This window comes from Plectropomus leopardus, chromosome 12 (genome assembly GCF_008729295.1).
Source record: "Plectropomus leopardus isolate mb chromosome 12, YSFRI_Pleo_2.0, whole genome shotgun sequence".
In the NCBI taxonomy this organism is placed as follows: domain Eukaryota; kingdom Metazoa; phylum Chordata; class Actinopteri; order Perciformes; family Serranidae; genus Plectropomus; species Plectropomus leopardus.
Window position 1 is genome coordinate 22,555,242 of NC_056474.1, and position 19,532 is coordinate 22,574,773.

Genomic DNA, 19,532 nt, shown 5'->3' on the forward strand with positions numbered 1-19,532 from the left:
TGAGTGCTTTTCATACATGGTTTCTGAATTACAGAGACAAACAATAAAACACATCCCATACAAACAATTTTTGAAACGCCAATGACTTCAAAACAGAAAAGAAAACAAGGATCTCTTATGCTTTTGGGATTTTTCCCTTTACTTTATAGTTTTATGCAGCATTTTGTGCTTATAAAGGTCACCTGAGTAATAAATCCCAAAATCCAAGTTTAAGGGTGTTTTTTTTTACATCAAAGCATGCAACATATTCTTGTAGACCCCCAAAATACAAATATGATCCCCCAAAATGAGCATGATAGGGCCTCTTTAATAATTACCTTATGTCATACAGACTATTACAATGTCTGTATATTGTTTTTTTTTTTTGGTTGGTTAAAAAAAATCGGGGCTGACCTCGGAAGTAGCTCGACGATATGCGTTGCGCAGGTGCCTTAGACTTTACGGTATATATGACATCACTTCCGTTAAACGAGAATTGTGTTTATTCTTTGTACCAATTAGCTGCTGCTAGCAGAAAGCGGTAAAACCAACACCGAGCTAACCAAATAGCCGGGTGGTAGTTGGCATCAGTCGGCGTCTCCAGCAGGTTTGTTTCGGTTCGTTAGGGCAACTAAGTCATAGTCACTTTTCTCGCTTTAAAGTTTTGGCTTCTCTGCTACTTTTTTGGAGGGGTTTCTTCTACAACAATGTTGAGCAGCGTCGCTCTGCGGGCTCAGATCGCCTCCGTAATCGATGCCTTGTCCAAAGCAGCCGTGGAGGAAATCGCCAAAGTTGTGGAGGATGGCATTGTGGTACTGCGGCTGGAAATGTGTCAGGGTGAAAACGAGATCAAGAAGCTAAAGAGCAACATCGAGGTTCTGCACAAAGAGCTGAGATCACTGCAGGAGAGAGTGACCCTGCGACCTGACAGTCATGGGAGAGAGGGTGAGCTGGACCCGACACAGATAGACCTAAAACACACTGTGTCAGCCTGGCACAAATCCGACACGGATACACTCTTACATTAGCCCTTACTAATATAGTGATTTAGGACACGTGAGGACAGGGCTACATAGAGATGAAAATGCACAAATTTCTGATTTCTTGACACCCATCTGACTTTGGTGTTCGCTTTTGAGACCCTTCAAAATCTCTGCAAGGCTATGCGATGATTTCTTTATGTATAAAAAAAGTAAATTACTTCACATAATTATTTCACTGACTACCCTATGGATCTGTCTATTGTTCTGTGTGATCTGCCTTTAATCCCCAGAAAGCACAGCCAAAATTGAGGGTCACAGGGGCATAATAAGGATTAAAATACCCTGCAAAGGAGATTATTTTGGACCCCTTTTCCCTCGTTGATGTATGTGCATCCACACAAAAAACCCCTCATTTATTATAGCAGCAACAGCTATTTTACAATAACAATTTGTTAAATCAGAAAATGTTAAATAGGTCACTCATCGCGATGAACCTACAGAGAAATAGTATCTGAATCTGCAGCTTTACTGAGCTTTATAGAGAGTTTTAGCTCATTGTGTAGCTGTGTGGCCTGTAAATTTACTGTTTAATTCACTCTCTACGCTATCATGGTGTGTTTTTCAGTGGAAAAAGCTCTTAAAACCATCTGTACACTGGCTTCGCAGCACCAGACGGCAGACAGACAGACAGACAGACAGACAGACAGTCAGCAGCTATCTGGTGAACATAGTGGAGCATTTAGCAGCTATGTAGCACCACAGCGGAGACCAAAAACTGAGCTAAAAGAGAGTTACTACTGGAGTTGTGTTTGGCAGGTGGATAAACACACCAACTTAAAATGAATGCTGATGTTAATCTGTCACTGGTAGATGATCAAATACATTAACAACTTACTTAAGCAGTTTCACAATAAAAAATAAATGCATCTTTAACACTGTTCGGCATCTCAGCGACAGGTGGCTTTCCCACCACATGCCATTGTGTGCTTACTCTTTTCAGTGATTAGTTAACGTGTGCTCACCTTTATCTGATCCAGACTTTCTGTAGGTTTTTACTGTGAACTGAATTACTCACAGAGGTCTCCTCTCCTCGAAAATAAACAGGTCTCATTTCATCAACACGTTGATGCTAATGGCCCCATCTGGAGCCAGTGTTCAGTTTCTGGAATACTGTAGAAACATGGCAGTGCTACATGGCGATCTCCATAAACAAGGACCTGTGCCCTATAAATAAACATAAATGGCTCAAACTAAGGTAACAAAGACATGACAATATATTAAGGTGATTGTACTCATAAGACAACATACTTACTGTATTCCATTTCTGCCAATATATCCCCCAAAATTCCACACACTGCACCTTTTGTCAGCTTATGTTATGTTAATGTTGTGTTCAAGGTTTATACGTCATAAAATCTAGTTTCCGGCCACAACCATGATAGCCCAATGCAACTGTGATATTTATTTCTAGTCTACAAAGTCTGTTTCACCAAAACTCGGATTCAAAATCAGAACATTGTGAAATTTAAGTGTGAGATACTAATACAACTGAGGATCACAAAAAGTGTGGTGTTGGTGTGTTTTATTTGTGTGGTGCGAATGAGGATCCTGGCCAATTTTCACACACGTATATAATTATGACATGAAAATATCAAAAGGTGATCGGCCTACAAAAAAAAAAATTCAACAGTAAGACATTGTTTGACAACATAATCATTTCCTCTTCACAGGTAGTCAGAGTGATGTTTGTGATGAACGGGCCTTGCTTGAAAAGGTGCCCTCTGATGAGGACCAAAACAACATTTCCATATCCGAGGTGCAGGTGAAATGTGAGCCTGAAGAAGAAGGAAGTGAGGATGCCGGAGGACAACCTGACCAGCTGGGAGAAGAACCTGCCTCGTATGAAAGGGACAGTGCACAGTGGAGACCAACCACTCAGACAGGACACAACAATGCACATTATTTAGATTTAGGGCAGAACTCCTTGGCGTGTCTGCCTGAATCTCCGTTAGACACCGAGCTGTCTGCGCCCTGCAGCAGCTCCGGTGTGTTCCAACACAGCCCGTACAGCCGCGGGATGCTGGGTTACGGCCAGTATCGTAACTCATACAACACCGTGCGGAAGAGAACGTCAAAGAGGTTGATGTTTAAGAAAGGCTTCATCTGTCCGTATTGTGGTAAATATTTTGAGCGTTCTGGGCACATGGAAAGGCACAAAAGGATTCACACTGGTGAGAAACCGTATCGCTGCGAGACATGTGGGAGACAGTTTAATCAGAAATGCAGCCTGAAGGAGCACACAAAGATTCACAGGAGAGGTAAGTTAAATTCTTTGTTGTCTAAGGAAACAGTGCAGGTAAAATACAGGGGCCATATTCACAGAGCCTCTCACTGCAAAGAGTTGCTCCTAGTGACAAAATTCTAAGAAAATTCATAGAATTTTGGCAAGACAAGCGATAAGAGACATATACCTTGAAACACTGGATGACAGTGCTATAGATTAGATGGTGCAGAGGTAATGTTTGCACTCTATCTCATTAGAAATGCATCCAAATCTCCAACCCAACACAATAACAAATGCCAGAAATAAAGAGTGGTGTCTCTGCGTGTCCATGCCTTGCAGGCTCTCAAAAGGGCATGTCTGTGACAACCAATCACAGCTGTTAAAATTATGCAACAGGATCAACCACATCTACTCACTAAGATGGAAGTTAATTCCATCCTTGCTCAGAGTTGCTTTGAGAATTTTCCTAAATCACTCCTAAGTTAGGACTCATTAAATGTTTTTGGCTAAGTTAGGAGCTCTCTGAGGGTATTCTCAGAGTGTTTTTAATAAGACCCCAACAGTCCTACCCTTCATGAGCAATTACTTTTAGAGATTTTTCTTGAATCAAGCATTTTGTCCACTAAAGCTCAGTACTATGACAGAGTGAAAGACACTTTCATGTGTCAGATTAGATCTACATGCAAAGCAGGGCATTGCTCCAAATATAAATAATGTATGCACCCAGGCCGTATTCTCTTAGTAACTGTCTGAAAATACATTTCAAGTGAAGAAATTCTTTCTTCTGATTTCCTGCTCGGGGAGGTCAGGACTTTTTTGCTGTGAAGCTGATGGGGATTTGTGTCTAACTCAAGATCTCCTCAGCAGGGCAGGATTAGGGAGGCTCACAGGGGGGAATCAAACCTGAATGTTTGTGATGACTGAAAACTTCTCTACATTCTGTTACTGTTGTCCTCTGTCTTGGAGTCTTGGTTCTATCGACAGTTGGAAGTCTCTGGCTGTGTCACAGCAAACAGAGAAAAACTATGCAGTTTAGTCAAAATGAGAGTAAAGGGTGGGGGGTAGGGTGACCTAAAAGTGCCCCGCTGACAGCTGTGGTTGCCCGGTTGGCTGGCCCCTTATATCCTCTGCTTCCTAGGGCAAGACTCATTGGATGTAAGTTAGTGGGGTCACATCCCAGTTCATGCCAGCGTTACTGTAAGACATTTTTTAGTGGTCTTTAGTGGCCATCTGTGGTGTTGAATACTTTCACACATTTCCTGGCAGATGGTTTGGCGTCATGGTTATTCGTTCAACAACAGTTTTCTTTTGTTTGTGCTGCCAAAGAGAACTTCAAGAGCCTGATTTGCTGAGGGCGATGGTGCTTACAATGGATCGCTGGGACAGTACATTTTACAAATCTGTTGTGTGTATTATGTGACAGAGGGCCTATAGTCAGTTTGGGAACAGTTGTAGGAAGACTAGGATGGACTGGCTGTTTGAGATTAAATTTGCGTTGGACATGAGGATTTTTAATTTGCATAGCAACCTTTGCATGACCTACATACTGTTAGGCCACACCATATGTTAAAAAGGTTTAAGGGTATAAGGAATCTTAACCCCCACAAATGACCCTTTGCATTTCAGTTACTCACCCCATGTTACATTACATTTGGAAGAAAACATATTTCTTGCATGACTTCAAAGAACGAAATTCTTGATAAATTGAAATCAAAGGGGTCTGTGTTTAACAACTGCAAAATGATAACAAAACATCCGTTAAAAAACTCTGACACAACTCGTGTCTCTCACAACTCAATTGTCCAGACATATGCTCAGTAATTCAGTAAACAGCCCTTTCTGATGCGAAACTGAATAAAAGAACACCTAAAATAACAATAATTTTACTTCACTGAACATGGGAGTTGCCGGTCTACAGCTGCTGTGATCAGTTAGTTTGTTTGTGTTATTGTGTGACTTCGCTGGATCCAAACTATCCTTTACAAGTAGTTGAGAAATTGACATCCGAATGGTCATTTGGGAGGTCAAATACTGGTATTCCTTTAACGGTAAAAAGCTTCTGACTTCTTAGGTGTGGATAGTAAATGTGCATATGATGACTTCTTTCTGCTTTAACAGGTACTCAGCCCAGCCCTCTTGAGGTAAAAGTGGATGAAAAGAGTCAGATTGCCAAGTTGAATCCGTGTCCTGACAGTCTTCCCCCTAAGGACGAGAGCCAGGTGAATGCTGAAGATGGCCTACCTAAGAATGAGGACATTCTCACAACAACCATACACATCAAATCTGAGCCTGCAGAGGAGAATATAGTACAATCAGTGTTTCATGAAGGAAATGAGCAGACAAGGGAAGAAGAGAACAACTTTACAACATTTGAGAGAGGCAGCCAGCAGTGGATGTCCAGATTACAGGGACAAAACAACACAGAGATCAGCAGTACAGAGTATCTCAGCAGCTCGGCGCCGGGTATGACATCCTTCCAGGGGATAACTCAGTTACTGCCGCCACCCGTCGAAGCCTCGTGTAGCACATTCTCCTTTCCAGGGAAGCCATATGGGGAACTCAAAAACAGCATGGTGTCACAAACACCTTATGGATCCTCAGACACACTCATGATATCAAGTGAAGCAGGCTTGCAAGGTATGGCGGGAGCCACGTTGGATCACCACAGACATAGAGGAAGCAGGTCTTTTCAGGTGATTAAACCGAAGAAATGCTTCGCTTGCTCGTACTGTGGCAAAGTCTTCGAGCGTGCCGGCCACCTGGAGAGACATTTGCGAATTCACACTGGGGAGAAGCCTTACGGTTGCCATATCTGCGGGAGGTGCTTCAATCAGAAGAGTAGCCTCAAGGGCCACATGAAGACGCACAGAAATGGTAAGATTTGAAAAGAGGCATTCCCTGTTGATATACGACTGCAACTAAAAATGATTTTTATTATTTAACCTCTCTATTACTTTCTCAGTCCACAGATCAGTTATTTGATCCATAAAATGTCAGACAATGGTTAAATTTTCGTCCATCACACTTTCACAGTTGCCATCTTCAGTTCACTTGTATTGTTCAACCAACAGTCTGAAATGCAAAATGTTTACTTTATCAGCAGCGATGACCAAGACAGATAGATATTCACACATTTTGCTTAAGGAAAAAAAAGACTTTGACAACTAATCTGTAACCAAAACATTGACTTTATTGAATTAGGGTGAGATCAAGGTGATGGGTTTTAAAAAAAACTTTCCAAATTTTGGAAATTGTGGATAAACATATTTCTAAATTGATATGTATTGAAATAGAGCCCTTTAAATTTCCAGTGTGTTGATTTATTGGGACATTTTGGCAGAAATGAAATATGATATAATAAGAAGGGCAACCCCTTGAAAGTCGGAGACTGGAATCATCGGTTGGAGCCCTCAGTCATCTGAGAGAGACACAGAGAGACAGAGAGAGACAGAGAGAGACAGAGAGACAGAGAGACAGAGAGAGACCGAGAGACAGAGAGAGACAGAGAGAGACACAGAGAGAGACAGAGAGAGACAGAGAGACAGAGAGAGACAGAGAGAGACCGAGAGACAGAGAGAGACAGAGAGACAGAGAGAGACAGAGAGAGACACAGAGAGAGACAGAGAGAGACAGAGAGACAGAGAGAGACAGAGAGACACAGAGAGACAGAGAGAGACAGAGAGAGACAGAGAGACAGAGCCTTCGTACTGTAAGGTGATAAAGTGGTGACAGCTCATGGCAAGTTCAGTCTCTGGCTTTCATTGATATCTATTGTCAGTAAAAAAAGAAGTTGCGCATTCATGATCTGTTGTTAGCACAGTTTACTTTATATCGGGAGCGGGTCCTCATCCAAGGAGTCTGCCATGTTGCACCGCCACCATGTTTCTACAGTAGCCCCGCCCAAAAAAAAAAAAAAAACAAAACAAAACAGTAGAGCCATTGGAGTTTTCGTGTCAGCCACTGTAGTTAGCAGCCCTTCTGGTATGAGCGGGGAAATGGCAGAAAAACACTTACATTTTAACTTTAATTTAAATTTGAAAAAAATTAAATTAAATTTTTTATTGGTCATAATTGCCTTCTCCGTTTGCTCTGGAGAGGACCTCTGTGGATATCTCAACTCCCGGTAAGAACCCTTTGACTTATGGACGCTGAAGGAAAGCAGGAGTTCATGCTTTATTCATGGGAGAAGTTTCAGCTTATTGCACTCTTCAGTCCTTGTCACTAAATGCCACTAAATTCTACACTCTGCTCTTTTTTAAGAGAAAATACAAAATTAAAAGTAAAATGTAGCTAATGTATAATTGCAAAATATTCATTTTAAACACTAGCATGCACTCAATCCACATTTAACATACAGCCATTAGGGCTGTATGTAAAAGCACTAAGAAGTTTATCTATTAAAACTGTTTGCTTATTTAATTCTGTTGTCTTTTTTCTGAAAGGTGAGAACAAGGAAGTGCTGGAGGCACATCACTTGATGTCTACAATGCCTGACAATCAACCGCTGAAGAAAGTGGCAGAACCCAAGACCAGGCTGACAGTTTTAGAGGAACAGTTACCCGGCACCACGTACAGAGAGGCAGCTGGTGAGCAAACAGTGATGGTGAAACTGAAGCCAAATGGGAAAGATTTGACGAGTCTAAGTCAGGCAGGGACTGATAATGGGACGGGAGGACCAGACCAAAGTCAGGTGTGGACATCTGGGATAGAGAAGAGTAGTGATACTGAACAAACCGTCTGTGTAGTTTTACATGATGACGAGTACACACTGAGTCCTGTTGCTGGAGCATCCAATGAGCAGCATGAATATACATCACCAATAAGGATTCTGCCTTTTCTAGATGACAAAGAAAAGGAAGAAATGATGCAAAACAATCAGTATTCAATAATGGGAATGCAATCAAGAAGCTCTGATATGACTCTGGCTCCTGAGCTGCAGGATCAACATACTGCAGCAGAGGTGGCTGTAAATGAGTACACAACAGTGAGTGACACGTCTCACGAGGGAGTTGTGTTTGAATTTAATATGACTGCCTCGGGCAACCATGCAGATGACTGTGGTGGGGACACAGCCAGGGAAAATTGCTTTATATGCTCAACTTGCGGGCAGAGCTTTGATAGTTTTAGTCAATTTCAGACGCACCAGTGTAGTGATATCACAGAGCAATCCTTTAGCTGTAAGATATGTGGTAAGATTTTTAATCAGATGAGCATCTTGAAATTGCACCTTAAACTGCATGGAGAATAAAATCATTCACGATTTACTCGTCACGGAATAATACACAATTCTCCACTAAGCTTTGTCACATTCATTCATAACAAATGGCAACAAGTGAATTTTCTCACGGTCGACAAATCAATATGAGATAATACATAATTGAATACTTGACATGTCCCAAAACGTCCAAAGGTTAAAGCAGAGGAACAAGAAGCATTCAGTTTTTCGTTTTCAGTACTGGTCAAGTACAGTCTTTCTTGCTGTAAGGACAAAAAGGTTTCTTTGACATTTCAACTATTACATTTTGATCTACTCTGTCTTTTCACTCCCAGAAGACTTTTTTTTTTTAAAGATGATTAAGGACTGTCGGCTTTGACACTGTTGCTCCTTGCTCGCTTGAAGCAGGCCAGATCTGGGCTCTGGAGTGGCTTTAATAATGACTGAAACTACACAGAGAAACCAAACAAAGTTGAATATTTGAAGTGGCAATTGAAGCTGTCACATTTTCTTCTGCCAAGACTGAACACTAGTTTTACTTTACTGGAACTACTTCAATAATACCTACATTTGTTTTCAGAATGGCAAGGGCCAAATACCATCAAGTTAATGTTGATCCCATCGCCTACTGAAGTAATGTGTTTTTGCTGTTCTCACAGTGCAAGTAAATGTAAACCAGCCCATTAGGGGTAGTATTAAAGTATGGTATGTTATCACTATTGACCGCAAACTTCAACCTCGTACCAAATCACACGGTTCTTTGCTCTTTTTATGACATTTATTTTGAAATGTGTCCTTTGAATAACAAGTACTGAGAAATAATTTTGTACTGTAACTCAATTTTCTGATTGGAAACAGATCAACATATTTTTTGTTCTTTAGTGTGAGGAAGGGCTGATGATATATGAAAATATCTCAATATACTTTTTGGTTAAAGAGTATTAAGTAGAATCTGGCTGAATTGGAACAAAGTTAGTTACTTTTCCAGTGGTGCCCCTAGGAGTTTTTTATTGGGGTGGCTATGGGGCCACTGAAAATCTTGGGGTGGCACCCAAAAAATACAAACCGTAACTGAATTTCAGGAATTCTATCTTGCTGTTGAAGTGAGCTAGATGAAATCTATTTCAGTATTGGAAGTAATTGCATACTGATGAATTTTGGTTTCTTATTTTACAGTTTATGTTCTTGGTTATCTGATGTGCATAGACTATTGCCTGTAGAGTTAACATTTCGATTTCCACAACAATCCTGTTTTAATGTGTTATATATCTGTGCGTGTTATTGTTATTATTAGGTATTTCATTGTTCTTAAAATAGTTTAGTTGTCCTTTCCTTAAAGAGACAAATAAACAGCTTTAATATAAAGGATTACATGGACTTTGAGGACCAAAACATTTACTGGGAACAAGTTTTTTTTTTCAAGTTTAGGGTAGACTTGTGGGTACCCATAGAACCCATTTTCATTCAGAAATCTGGAGAGGTAAAGGGACCCCTTTGAAAATTGCCATGTGAGTTGTTTCCTCACCAAAATTTTTGGAGTGTTAATTAACTTCATAACAGACAAGCTGTGCCAACATGGGATGCCTTTGGTTGTCTTGTTCCACCACATGCTGATACCTTTGCGCTAGCTTAAAAAACATGCGTGCCACAGCCTCTTCTAGGTGGTAATTTTGGCCTCTAATAATTTTTTGCCAGGTGGGGCCAGTAGAGGGGGTGGCAATTGTATCAGTGGGCCGTGGCCCCCCTTGGCCCCGCTCTGGGGGCACCAGCGCAGTTTCCTTGTTTTGTCAGATTTATTGCTGTGCCATTGTTAAGAAAAAATGTGAAATCAGTCACTTTTACCAGACTTTTATAAGACAGTCTACCATTGCTAACTGTATTGTATTAAGATACACTTTTGAGATGTGGATCCACATCAGTAAAAACACAGAATAATGCCCAGTTTTTCTTTTGAGAAGGATACGAGGATGCTGCTCATTTTTTTTCTTTTCTTTTTCCTTTTAAGTTGAAGTCATATTCATAGAGATGTTGATAATACATGTTAATGGTACTGTTGGACAGTAGTGTCTTGTATGCTGGCCTCCGTCTTTGTATATGAAGTAGTTTATCCAGCTAGCCAAACAATCAAAACAAAGTATGCTCAGAAAGACTCTCAGACCGAGGAGGTTTCGTGTCTTAAAGTTTACTGAGAGACATGACTTGACTGTGAAACTGAAACACAAACCAATACAAAAATATCCATGAATAAAGGCTCTGATAACCTTCATTGTCCTATAACCAAAATTGTCTTTACAGAAACCAAGGTAAGTAAATGTAAACAGGCTACATGGGCTACAGAACTAAACTTTACCAAATGAACAATATTTTTGTTTCACAATAGCAACAGACAAATTAAGAATTATTATGACCTAAAACACACAGATGTGGTCTCCAGTAGCTTCCACATGCAGATAATACAGAGCAAAGAAGATGAGAGTAGCCTGTAGTACTCGCCATGTGATCCTTACCAAATCCAAAGTTAAACTTAACCCTTCACTAAAACTGCCTTTTCACACTGTGTCACTAGGTGGCAGTATTAAATTAGCAAACATGCAACAGATACATTTACTCATCAGAATATGGCATACAGAAGCCATGACATCTTGTAAGTTGAGCCAAACAAACCCTGTCCTTATAGGAAGCGTACCGTTTACGTCAAGTTAGTTTTTCCATTAAAGCTAATGTAAATATGTCTTGATAATGTTAGCTTGATATTCTGTTTGTTTAATCTTTCAAAAGGCAAATTGAAAGCAAATGCTGTCAGACCAGGATTTCAAACATACCAGATCTCCCACTAATGACAACATGGTAATGGTTCAATGGAGAAAGAAAAGTGACGACAAGTTAATGCTTAATGATAATGCAGGAAACTTTTGCAGTATGTAACTAAAAATGAAATACCTCAGTGATACACAGGGTCTCCTTAGTCACCATGTGTAAAAGACTTCTTCCATTATGTTTTCCCTTTGACTGATATTTATTTGGGGGAAGTTTATTTTTTATTTTATTTTTTTCACTAACTATGTCCTGGGTCAGAGTGAATGGTGCGGTTTGCATTTGTTTGGAGCAGGTGGCTGGACCTGAAGAGGTTATTAAAATAGTTTAATAAAACAAGCACTCCAGCTGAGCCTAGAGAAATGGCAGGTATCTAGGGCCAGCTGGGTTACTCAAAACCCTTTTCGGTTTAGTGTGATGAGTACCTCCATTTTTCACATTGAAATGAAAACCATGGCCCTGCCACTGCAGCATTATTTTTGTCTTTTCTTAATTGTAAGTATTTACTGATCAATTATAGTCATTTTTTACATCCGACACCCAACTGTAGCATGAAAAACAGATATCCCAGTATTTATCACAAAATGCGGCATGTTAGAACATGTTTGAAAAGATAAATATGAAAAAAAGTCTTCCTTTGTTTAGCTTTTTGTATTTTCAAATAAATTAAAAACTAAGTTAATCAGTTTATGGAGTCTGGCACTATGGTTATTTTAATATTGAACAGTGTAAATAAATGATTGTTTAATGTTACATTTTTCTGTACCAATTCTTCTTCTTGCCCTTTTGTAACTTCATTCACCCTGCCCCCTTTCCTTCCAGGGATTCTACATTCATGGTCAAAAGGTGTGAAATTAATCAGCAATTAAAAAAAAGGGGGGGACCTAAAATAGATCCTTGGTCAACCCCTCAATTTACATTTCAAATGTCTGCAGTCACAAATCAAACTGTGTTTTGTGGGTTAATTTAGGCAACTTATTCTACAAAGAATTGGGTTTAGGTTTTAATTTTCAAAAGTGGATTAGTGAAGGTCAGCTTTCTTAGGATTGACAAATACAGGTATTGGTATGTAAATTTAAGAATTAACAAAACAAAAACCTTGAAAAATGTAGGCCTATTGACTACAGAGAATTTCTATTCTAAAATGACCATTTTTGTGTTTGAGGAGTTTTGGCCTTCTAGATGTCCGAGTTGATTGATACAAAATGGCTGTTCAGGTGCCTGACACACTAGTAGAGGTAAGTCACTTTTAAGTTTCACCTAGAAAATCTCTGAGTGATGGCAAACAAATGTGAAGGCCATCATCTCAGATAGTTCCTCCCTTCCGTGTTGGTTATAATTCCCTTGCGTTTGTACTCGTGTAGTTACGGTAAAGCCTTCCGCCATACGGAAGAAAGGGGTCCAGCTAGCTAGAAACATGGATGAAATTTTTTCTAATGCGTCGGTTGTTTTGCTCATTTTTGTTTAAAAAACATTGCGCGGAGAGAACTGTTTATTATATTTTGCTCTCACATATTACTTTGCATGAATAAACATGGCGACGTGCATTCCCTTTCAAACCCAGCTATCCTCTATAATGGAGGTTTTGGTTAAAGCAGCAGTGGCAGAGATATCCAAACTAGTCGATGACAAATGTGCGTTTTTGCATCTTGAGATATCTCGAAAGCAAAGCGAGAATGATATGCTGAAGAGGAAATTAGTAATGATGGAGAACAAAAATGCACAGCTGCAACGCGGGTTTGGTGAGATGCTCAACTGCCTAATTTGTGCTCTTAATTGACGGCTCGAGTAAACTCATTTGTTATGTATATTAATGTACAAGTAGCAAAATTGTGATAACAAAGCGCTTCGTCATTTTGTAAAAGCAGGAAAATTAGTAAGAGACGGCTCTGAGACGGCTTTAGCTACATTATTACAAATTTATGTGCATTGTTATTGTTATTGGAGGCATTTAAAAATAGCTCTTTTTTTACTTCACTTTGGGCACACTTTTAAAAAATGTAAAATGTGTATATTTTAAATATTATTTTTTCATTTCTTTCACCAGAAAACTACATGGACCGAGGGACTGATGTGGGAAACTGTCCTTCACACCCTACAGAAGATATTAAGGTCTGTGTCTTTTTCATTATTTAAAAGCTTTGATTTATGTCAACAATATTACTCAGGAACTAATGTAAGAATCATATGTCTAAGTTGCGTTTTTTTGTCCCTCCACATGAAACAACAACAACATGAAATTCAACTTATTTTAAGACATTTCCGCCAAAATATTACAACTTATTCCAGACTCTCCAGAGAACAGATTTGTGGAATTTGTTTTGCATGTGCAAGTTTTGAACAACCAAAATCTTGCTGCAACACATACGAGCTATTGAGGGCCTTTTAATAAGTGTCCCCACAATACTGATACAAAACCTTGGCCCTTGATCTGAATCAAGTCTGGATTATGAGCCAGGGGCCCAGACTGCAAGGGGTCCCAAAAGCCTCAGGTTCTTTGTGTGGACAAATTGGTTTTTCTTAATATTTGAACACACTGCTCAGAAAAAAATTTCCTTGTAGAAATTTTTCCCCCCAGAACCACCCAATAGGAAGCCCAGCATTGTCCTTTAAATTCACGTGACCAGCATAGACAGCGGTGTGGAACATGCTTAAATGAATTAAAGCTTCTGCTCCAGGCATAACTATACAGGATTTACCTTTAAAAAAAAAAAAAATCAAAAACAATGTCTAGACTCATACAGAAGTATGTACGTAGAAGTGCGTACCCCCACAGCTCAGGTGAGGTCAGGACTTCGTAAAAAGGTAGCAACGAGCTGCCAGACAGTAAACAGCAGGCATCCAATAGACTAAATGTAGAAAAAAAATGCAAATATAGTGAGAACCACCAAATGAGAGTGAATTTGGGATTGGCTTTTACATTCACTTTCACTGGCATGTGAGTTTACAGACAGTGCCTGATAATCCTGCAAAGGATATCTGTAACGATGGATCAAATGACCATGCGTTTAATAGGTTTGACTCTCCAGCAGCAGCAGCTTTTGCTGGTGAGTAGAGCATATCTACCAGCTACTTGTATGTTTTCTTTTTATCAGCCTTTGGTTAGTTTATGGTGCTAATTTTAAGTCCTGTAATATGTCAGTGTTGTGTTCTCAGTTACAGTTTAAATGTAATCCATCTTCTCCTAATCTAGTTTCCTGATATTGACGATGCCACAGTTTCATTCACAATTAAAGAAGAAAGTCCAGACGAGACTCTGTGGATCAGTGATTCTGCTGGACCCACTGGTGAGTTAAAGAACTGGATTTTGTGCCAGAATAAATCCCAAAACATTAAGGAATAGATTAAGTACATGGTTCCTCCTGAATTTACCTTACACTGTCAGGTTCTGCCACACAATACTGCAACCCAGCTAACGCTCCGGAGAGCCAGCAGCTTGGAGAGGAGCATCGGTTAAACCATCCAGAAGTCACCGCGCAGAAAACATCTGAGTTTGGAGACTTGTATAACTCTGGTCAGCATGCAGGAGACATCAGTGGCCTGCAGTTTACTGTCAAGACAGAGAAGGAGGAGAATCGATCAGGTTTCAGTCAGGACGGATGCCAGCACGGCACAGGGAAGCACACTCAACTTGCTGCTGACTTTTCCATTGATGAAAGAGAGAATCAGCTGTGGTCATCCATAATTGAAGGTGATGATATTGATGCAGGTTTTCCTGACTTTTCCAGTGTGGTTGAGGAGTACTCCAACACATTTCAAGAGGATTCTGATGTCCATGTGGTCTCTAACAATACTAAGTCTGCTAGTGTCCAGCAATTGTCCTCTCATAGGCCGTGCAACGGGATTTACAACAGCGAGTACCAGAAGGATGTTCCACAGTCGTCCAGTTTTCAACCCAGACCTCAGGGTGGCCTGTCACAGCAAGACAGGCAGAAAGAAGTTTACTTGCAGAGAAACCCCTTGCATGTTTCACATCTGAGGTCGCCAGATGAACATCCTGAGAGGGAGACTGCAGCTGGAGATCGACCAGTCGTAAGTCACTCGCACAACACTTTCACCACAAGCAACTTCCACACTCACACCTCTCACAAAGCACTCTCTGGCTCATCTCGGGGCTACGCCTGCTCACACTGCGGGAAGACGTTTGGCCGTCTGCACCAGTTCAAGCTGCACCAGCAAAGCCACAAGAGAAAGAGGGCGTTCTGGTGCACTGTGTGTGGGAAGAGTTTCCAGTGCTCGTCCCACCTCAGCATACACCACCGGACACATACAGGCGAGAAGCCGTATGGTTGCGGACAGTGTGGGAAGAGGTTCACGCAGCAGAGCAGTCTGAGGGTCCACCAGCGCACACACAGTGGCGAGCGGCCCTACAGCTGCTCGCTGTGCGGGAAAACCTTCATCCTGATGCACCATCTGAAACGGCACAGAATCATTCACACATACAGCTGAGGTGGAGACATCTATGGTGAAGTTGCTCAGGTGAAAAGAAAAAAACTGACCCTCAAAGACAAACCAAAATGCCAGTGAGCTTTTTTTTGTGATTTGTGACTTTGTGGCATTGCTCAAAGACTTTGTATATTAATGCATATTCTACTATGCAAAATCCATCTGGATGGATTTTAAGATGTTTGCTTTTTTTCTTTTCTAAAATACATCAAATTATTAAAACTTAAAACTAAATTGCACCCTCAAACAGAATTCCCACATGTCAGTATTTTATTAAGACACCTCTGAAGCTAGAAATCCAAAAGAACAAGGTTTAAAACAAGTCATTAAAAGAAAAATCCTACAGCTTTCCTCTGCATACTGATCTTCACTCAGTTTGTTTTAGCTCATCGTGTAGAGATATGCCTTACTTCATCTCAGCACTGAAAACTGTAGAAGCACAAGACGCTCATGAAAACCCCATAAAATCTCCCCTTTACAGTCACAAGAGGGCTTTCCTTTCAGAGACTGCGAAGCACCTCTCAGGTTTATGTTTTGATGTCAACATTGGTGAAAACATGCCTGACTATTGTTCCGAGTTGAATTTGTCCATAAAACGTATCCCAAAAATCTTTTGCTCTTTATTATTATTTATATTAAAACTGCCCGATTTCTTCACAGTTTGTATTTCTCAGGTAATTATTGCTGGGTTTATTGTAATTCACTTTTTTAACTCAAAATTAGAGCTGGAGCTCACATTTTTGTTTGCTATTAATAATTATTGATTATTATTGAAGTCTATGAAATATCAGAAAACGGTTTAAAATATGCATCACATTTTTTTAGAGCCAAAAGTGTCACTGTCAAATTATTTGCTTTTCCTGACCAGCACCATAAAATCCAAAGATATACAGTTTGAAGTTATGTTAAAAAATGGAGAAAAGTAGCAAATCCTCACAACTAGAGCCAGGACATTGTTGGCATTTTTGCTTGATAAATGATTATTGATGATCAAAATTGTTGCCCACTGATTTACTGTCAATTGACAGAAAGTATGTCACTGCTACTCAGCCTCATTCAGACCTGTAGTTTTGCTGCTGAAATGGCACCAGAGGGCAGCGTAACTCATCTTTTAAAACATCACAGTTATTGAGAGGGAACTTAAGACTGCTGCTGCAGCCTGAGCTGCACAGGAGCTTCACATTATGAACTTCCTGTTGGTTGTGAAAAAAAAAAAAACCCTGGCCACCTGAGTATGATCTTCAGTGGTTTTACAGCCTTTCCTTTAAGACCTGAGGCAACAGCTTTAAGCACTGCATTGCAGCAAGGACAGAAGTAATAGTTATTTCCAAGGGCTCATTTCACAGTGTATTGATAACGTCCATGCATGTTGACCCTGTTTTATTCCAGTATTCTTTCTGTCGTCCTCTGCTCAGTTTTTTATGGCTTTATATATTTTCTCCAGTTGGGATGTTAGCTGAAGATGTGTGAAGGTTTATAGCAGGTGTAAAGATTCCTGTAGAGAAGAGATCGTCCTCTGGACATACTATAATTTCATTTACATTTCTAAAAAAACTGTTGTTGGCTCATCTGGGTCCATGTTTTTAGAAAACTTTCCATTATTTGTGTGTCTTGATATTGTATCTAAGGGTCAACATGGCTTTAGTTTGGTGGTGAAAGGGTTACACAGCTAGTAAAGTATAATCTAAACACTGCTCTTGAACAGTAGTGGTCAGTGCCAGAGAAGCTTTCTTTTTCATAAACGATTGAAGAAGCAGCTTTCATGTCTGACAGATTGACTGCTGCATTTTTGTTTGGAGAGCTTCACTGCAAAAACAGTTATTTAAAGATCTTACAAGAAGAGGTTGATAACATCAAATTAAGTTTCCCCTCATGAGCACAGCAGGGTTCTTGCTGGCATGTCTGTTCAGTCACTCATACAGTTGGTGTTTTTGCAAAAATAATGCTGTAAGGAAAACGCAAGTCCAGCTTTACGTCACAATTTTTTGTAGTTATTATTTCAAAACTACAGGACTTGAATGAGCATTTTATGGCAGCTGTGTTAAGGCCCAGACGCACCAAACCAACATCAAAGAACTTGTTGTGACAAAGGCAAACTGTTGCATAGCCTCAAATTTGGCGGAAAGTGTCTCAGCCAAAAAGTCAGATTGATTTCACTCACTGACAGGCTGTGCCAGCTCAGATGCCGATACAAAATACTGAATCAGCCAGAATAAAGCCAACAAGTGTTGATTAGTGCCAACTGTGTGGCATACACCACAAGAACTAGGACGACAGACACTCACTGACGGCCTGACGCTGACTGCTGGTCGATCGTTGGCTTGGTGCGTCATGGCCTTTAGATAAGTGTCAGTGCATACTCATCAGAATATGTCAAAGTAGATTGTTGAAGCGCATGTGAGGTGGCCAACAGTCAAACAGGTCTTTAACCTCATTGTCAGCTTATACAAGCAACTTCTAATTTACATACTTACTTAAATACAAACCAGTTACCCAAAGTGCACTCAGGAGTTTAAACATCAGTGTGTGTTTGTGTGTGTGTGTGTGTGTGTGTGTGTGTGTGTGTGTGTGTGTGTGTGTGTGTGTAGCTATAAATCTAACCAGTAGAACTACAAAGTCAGCTTGTTGATTTATTGATAACATGCCAATGTGTGCTAAGAGAGTGTACAGCCTATGCCTCGCTTTGCTTTCCCACACTGCAGTGCATCAGTGCATTTTGTCCCGACACCTAGACCTGCTCATTCGCTGCAGGGAAACAGACAGCTCATATAATTCTCATGACCTTGTAAGGGTATAAACACTGCTGCTGGTGCGTCATGGAAAATGTCTTTTTTTGAGGAAGAGGAGGAGGAAGAGGACAAGTGGTAGTGGATACATTTTGGGTTAGAAAGTGGGAACAGACAGAGTATAGACTAGAGTGTCCATGTCAGTGGATTGAGTGGACAGAAAAGAAAAAGGGAGGGTAAACATGGGTGATAAGGTGAAGGACAGACAGACACTAAAGATGTCAACCATCCTGATGGTGTTTTCTCTCACACAGAGGACAGCTGTGAATGCCACCTGGAGTTATTTGTTGGTGTTCTTACTCTGGGAATCTTACATTGAATTTGCAGGTTGCGCTACTGTGTGGATACAATGCTTAGTAAAGTAATGCCACACGCCAAAGCATTTTTAGCCGAAGCTAATATGTCCCTGGGTGATCCTTAAAAACACATCAAACTTAACAACAAATACACAACAGACAGTACAAAACACAAACTCAGCAAAAAAATATGTACATTAAGAATACAAAATTCAGAACTCAACAATAAAATACAGACTATTTTTAAATGCCTCCAATAATAATAACAATGCACATAAATTTGTAATAATGTAGCTAAAGCATTCTTAGAGCCGCCTCTTACTAATGTTCCTGCTTTTACAAAATGACAAAGCGCTTTGTTATCACATTTTTGCTACTTCTACATTAATATGCATAACAAATGAGTTTACTCGAGTCGTCAAGACAGAATAAAACGTGGAACAGTGTATGGATGCTCAGGTCTCCTGTACTGTTTGTGACATGGTTTGACCCTTTATTTTCAATATGGAAAAGACCCCATAGTATACAGTGATATTCTATCCATACTTGCCATCTTTGTGGCAGCAACGTGCATGTAATGTTTGTAGTCCACATTAGTTTTTTCCAGCCGTTACCCAGTTCCTGAGAATCAAAGAACAGTCATATAATTTTTAGTCAAGCAGCACTCAAACATCGCTTCAAATTAGTCTGCATCAAGTTTAAAATAGACCAGATAATTAAGATATAAAA

The 19,532-nt window shown here is 40.1% G+C and overlaps 2 protein-coding genes across 3 annotated transcripts; both read left to right on the forward strand.

Annotated features, from left to right (window-relative positions):
• The first annotated feature begins 542 nt into the window (after positions 1 to 542).
• LOC121951247 (zinc finger protein 91-like) lies at positions 543 to 12,471 on the forward strand. Of its 2 annotated transcripts, XM_042497513.1 has the most exons (5): positions 543 to 924; positions 2,693 to 3,280; positions 5,365 to 6,120; positions 7,689 to 7,832; positions 12,441 to 12,471. In XM_042497513.1, exons 1-5 carry the CDS (start codon positions 687 to 689, stop codon positions 12,455 to 12,457), a joined length of 1,743 nt encoding a protein of 580 aa, XP_042353447.1. In that variant the 5' UTR covers positions 543 to 686; the 3' UTR covers positions 12,458 to 12,471. The 2 variants fall into 2 exon arrangements, with proteins under 2 accessions (XP_042353447.1, XP_042353446.1); XM_042497512.1 differs by lacking the exon at positions 12,441 to 12,471 and having other exon boundaries at positions 7,689 to 11,839.
• Positions 12,472 to 12,665: 194 nt separating this feature from the next.
• LOC121951248 (zinc finger protein 782-like) lies at positions 12,666 to 16,330 on the forward strand. The gene is made up of 4 exons (XM_042497514.1): positions 12,666 to 13,017; positions 13,323 to 13,387; positions 14,469 to 14,562; positions 14,661 to 16,330. Exons 1-4 carry the CDS (start codon positions 12,810 to 12,812, stop codon positions 15,722 to 15,724), a joined length of 1,431 nt encoding a protein of 476 aa, XP_042353448.1. The 5' UTR covers positions 12,666 to 12,809; the 3' UTR covers positions 15,725 to 16,330.
• The last annotated feature ends 3,202 nt before the right edge of the window (positions 16,331 to 19,532 follow it).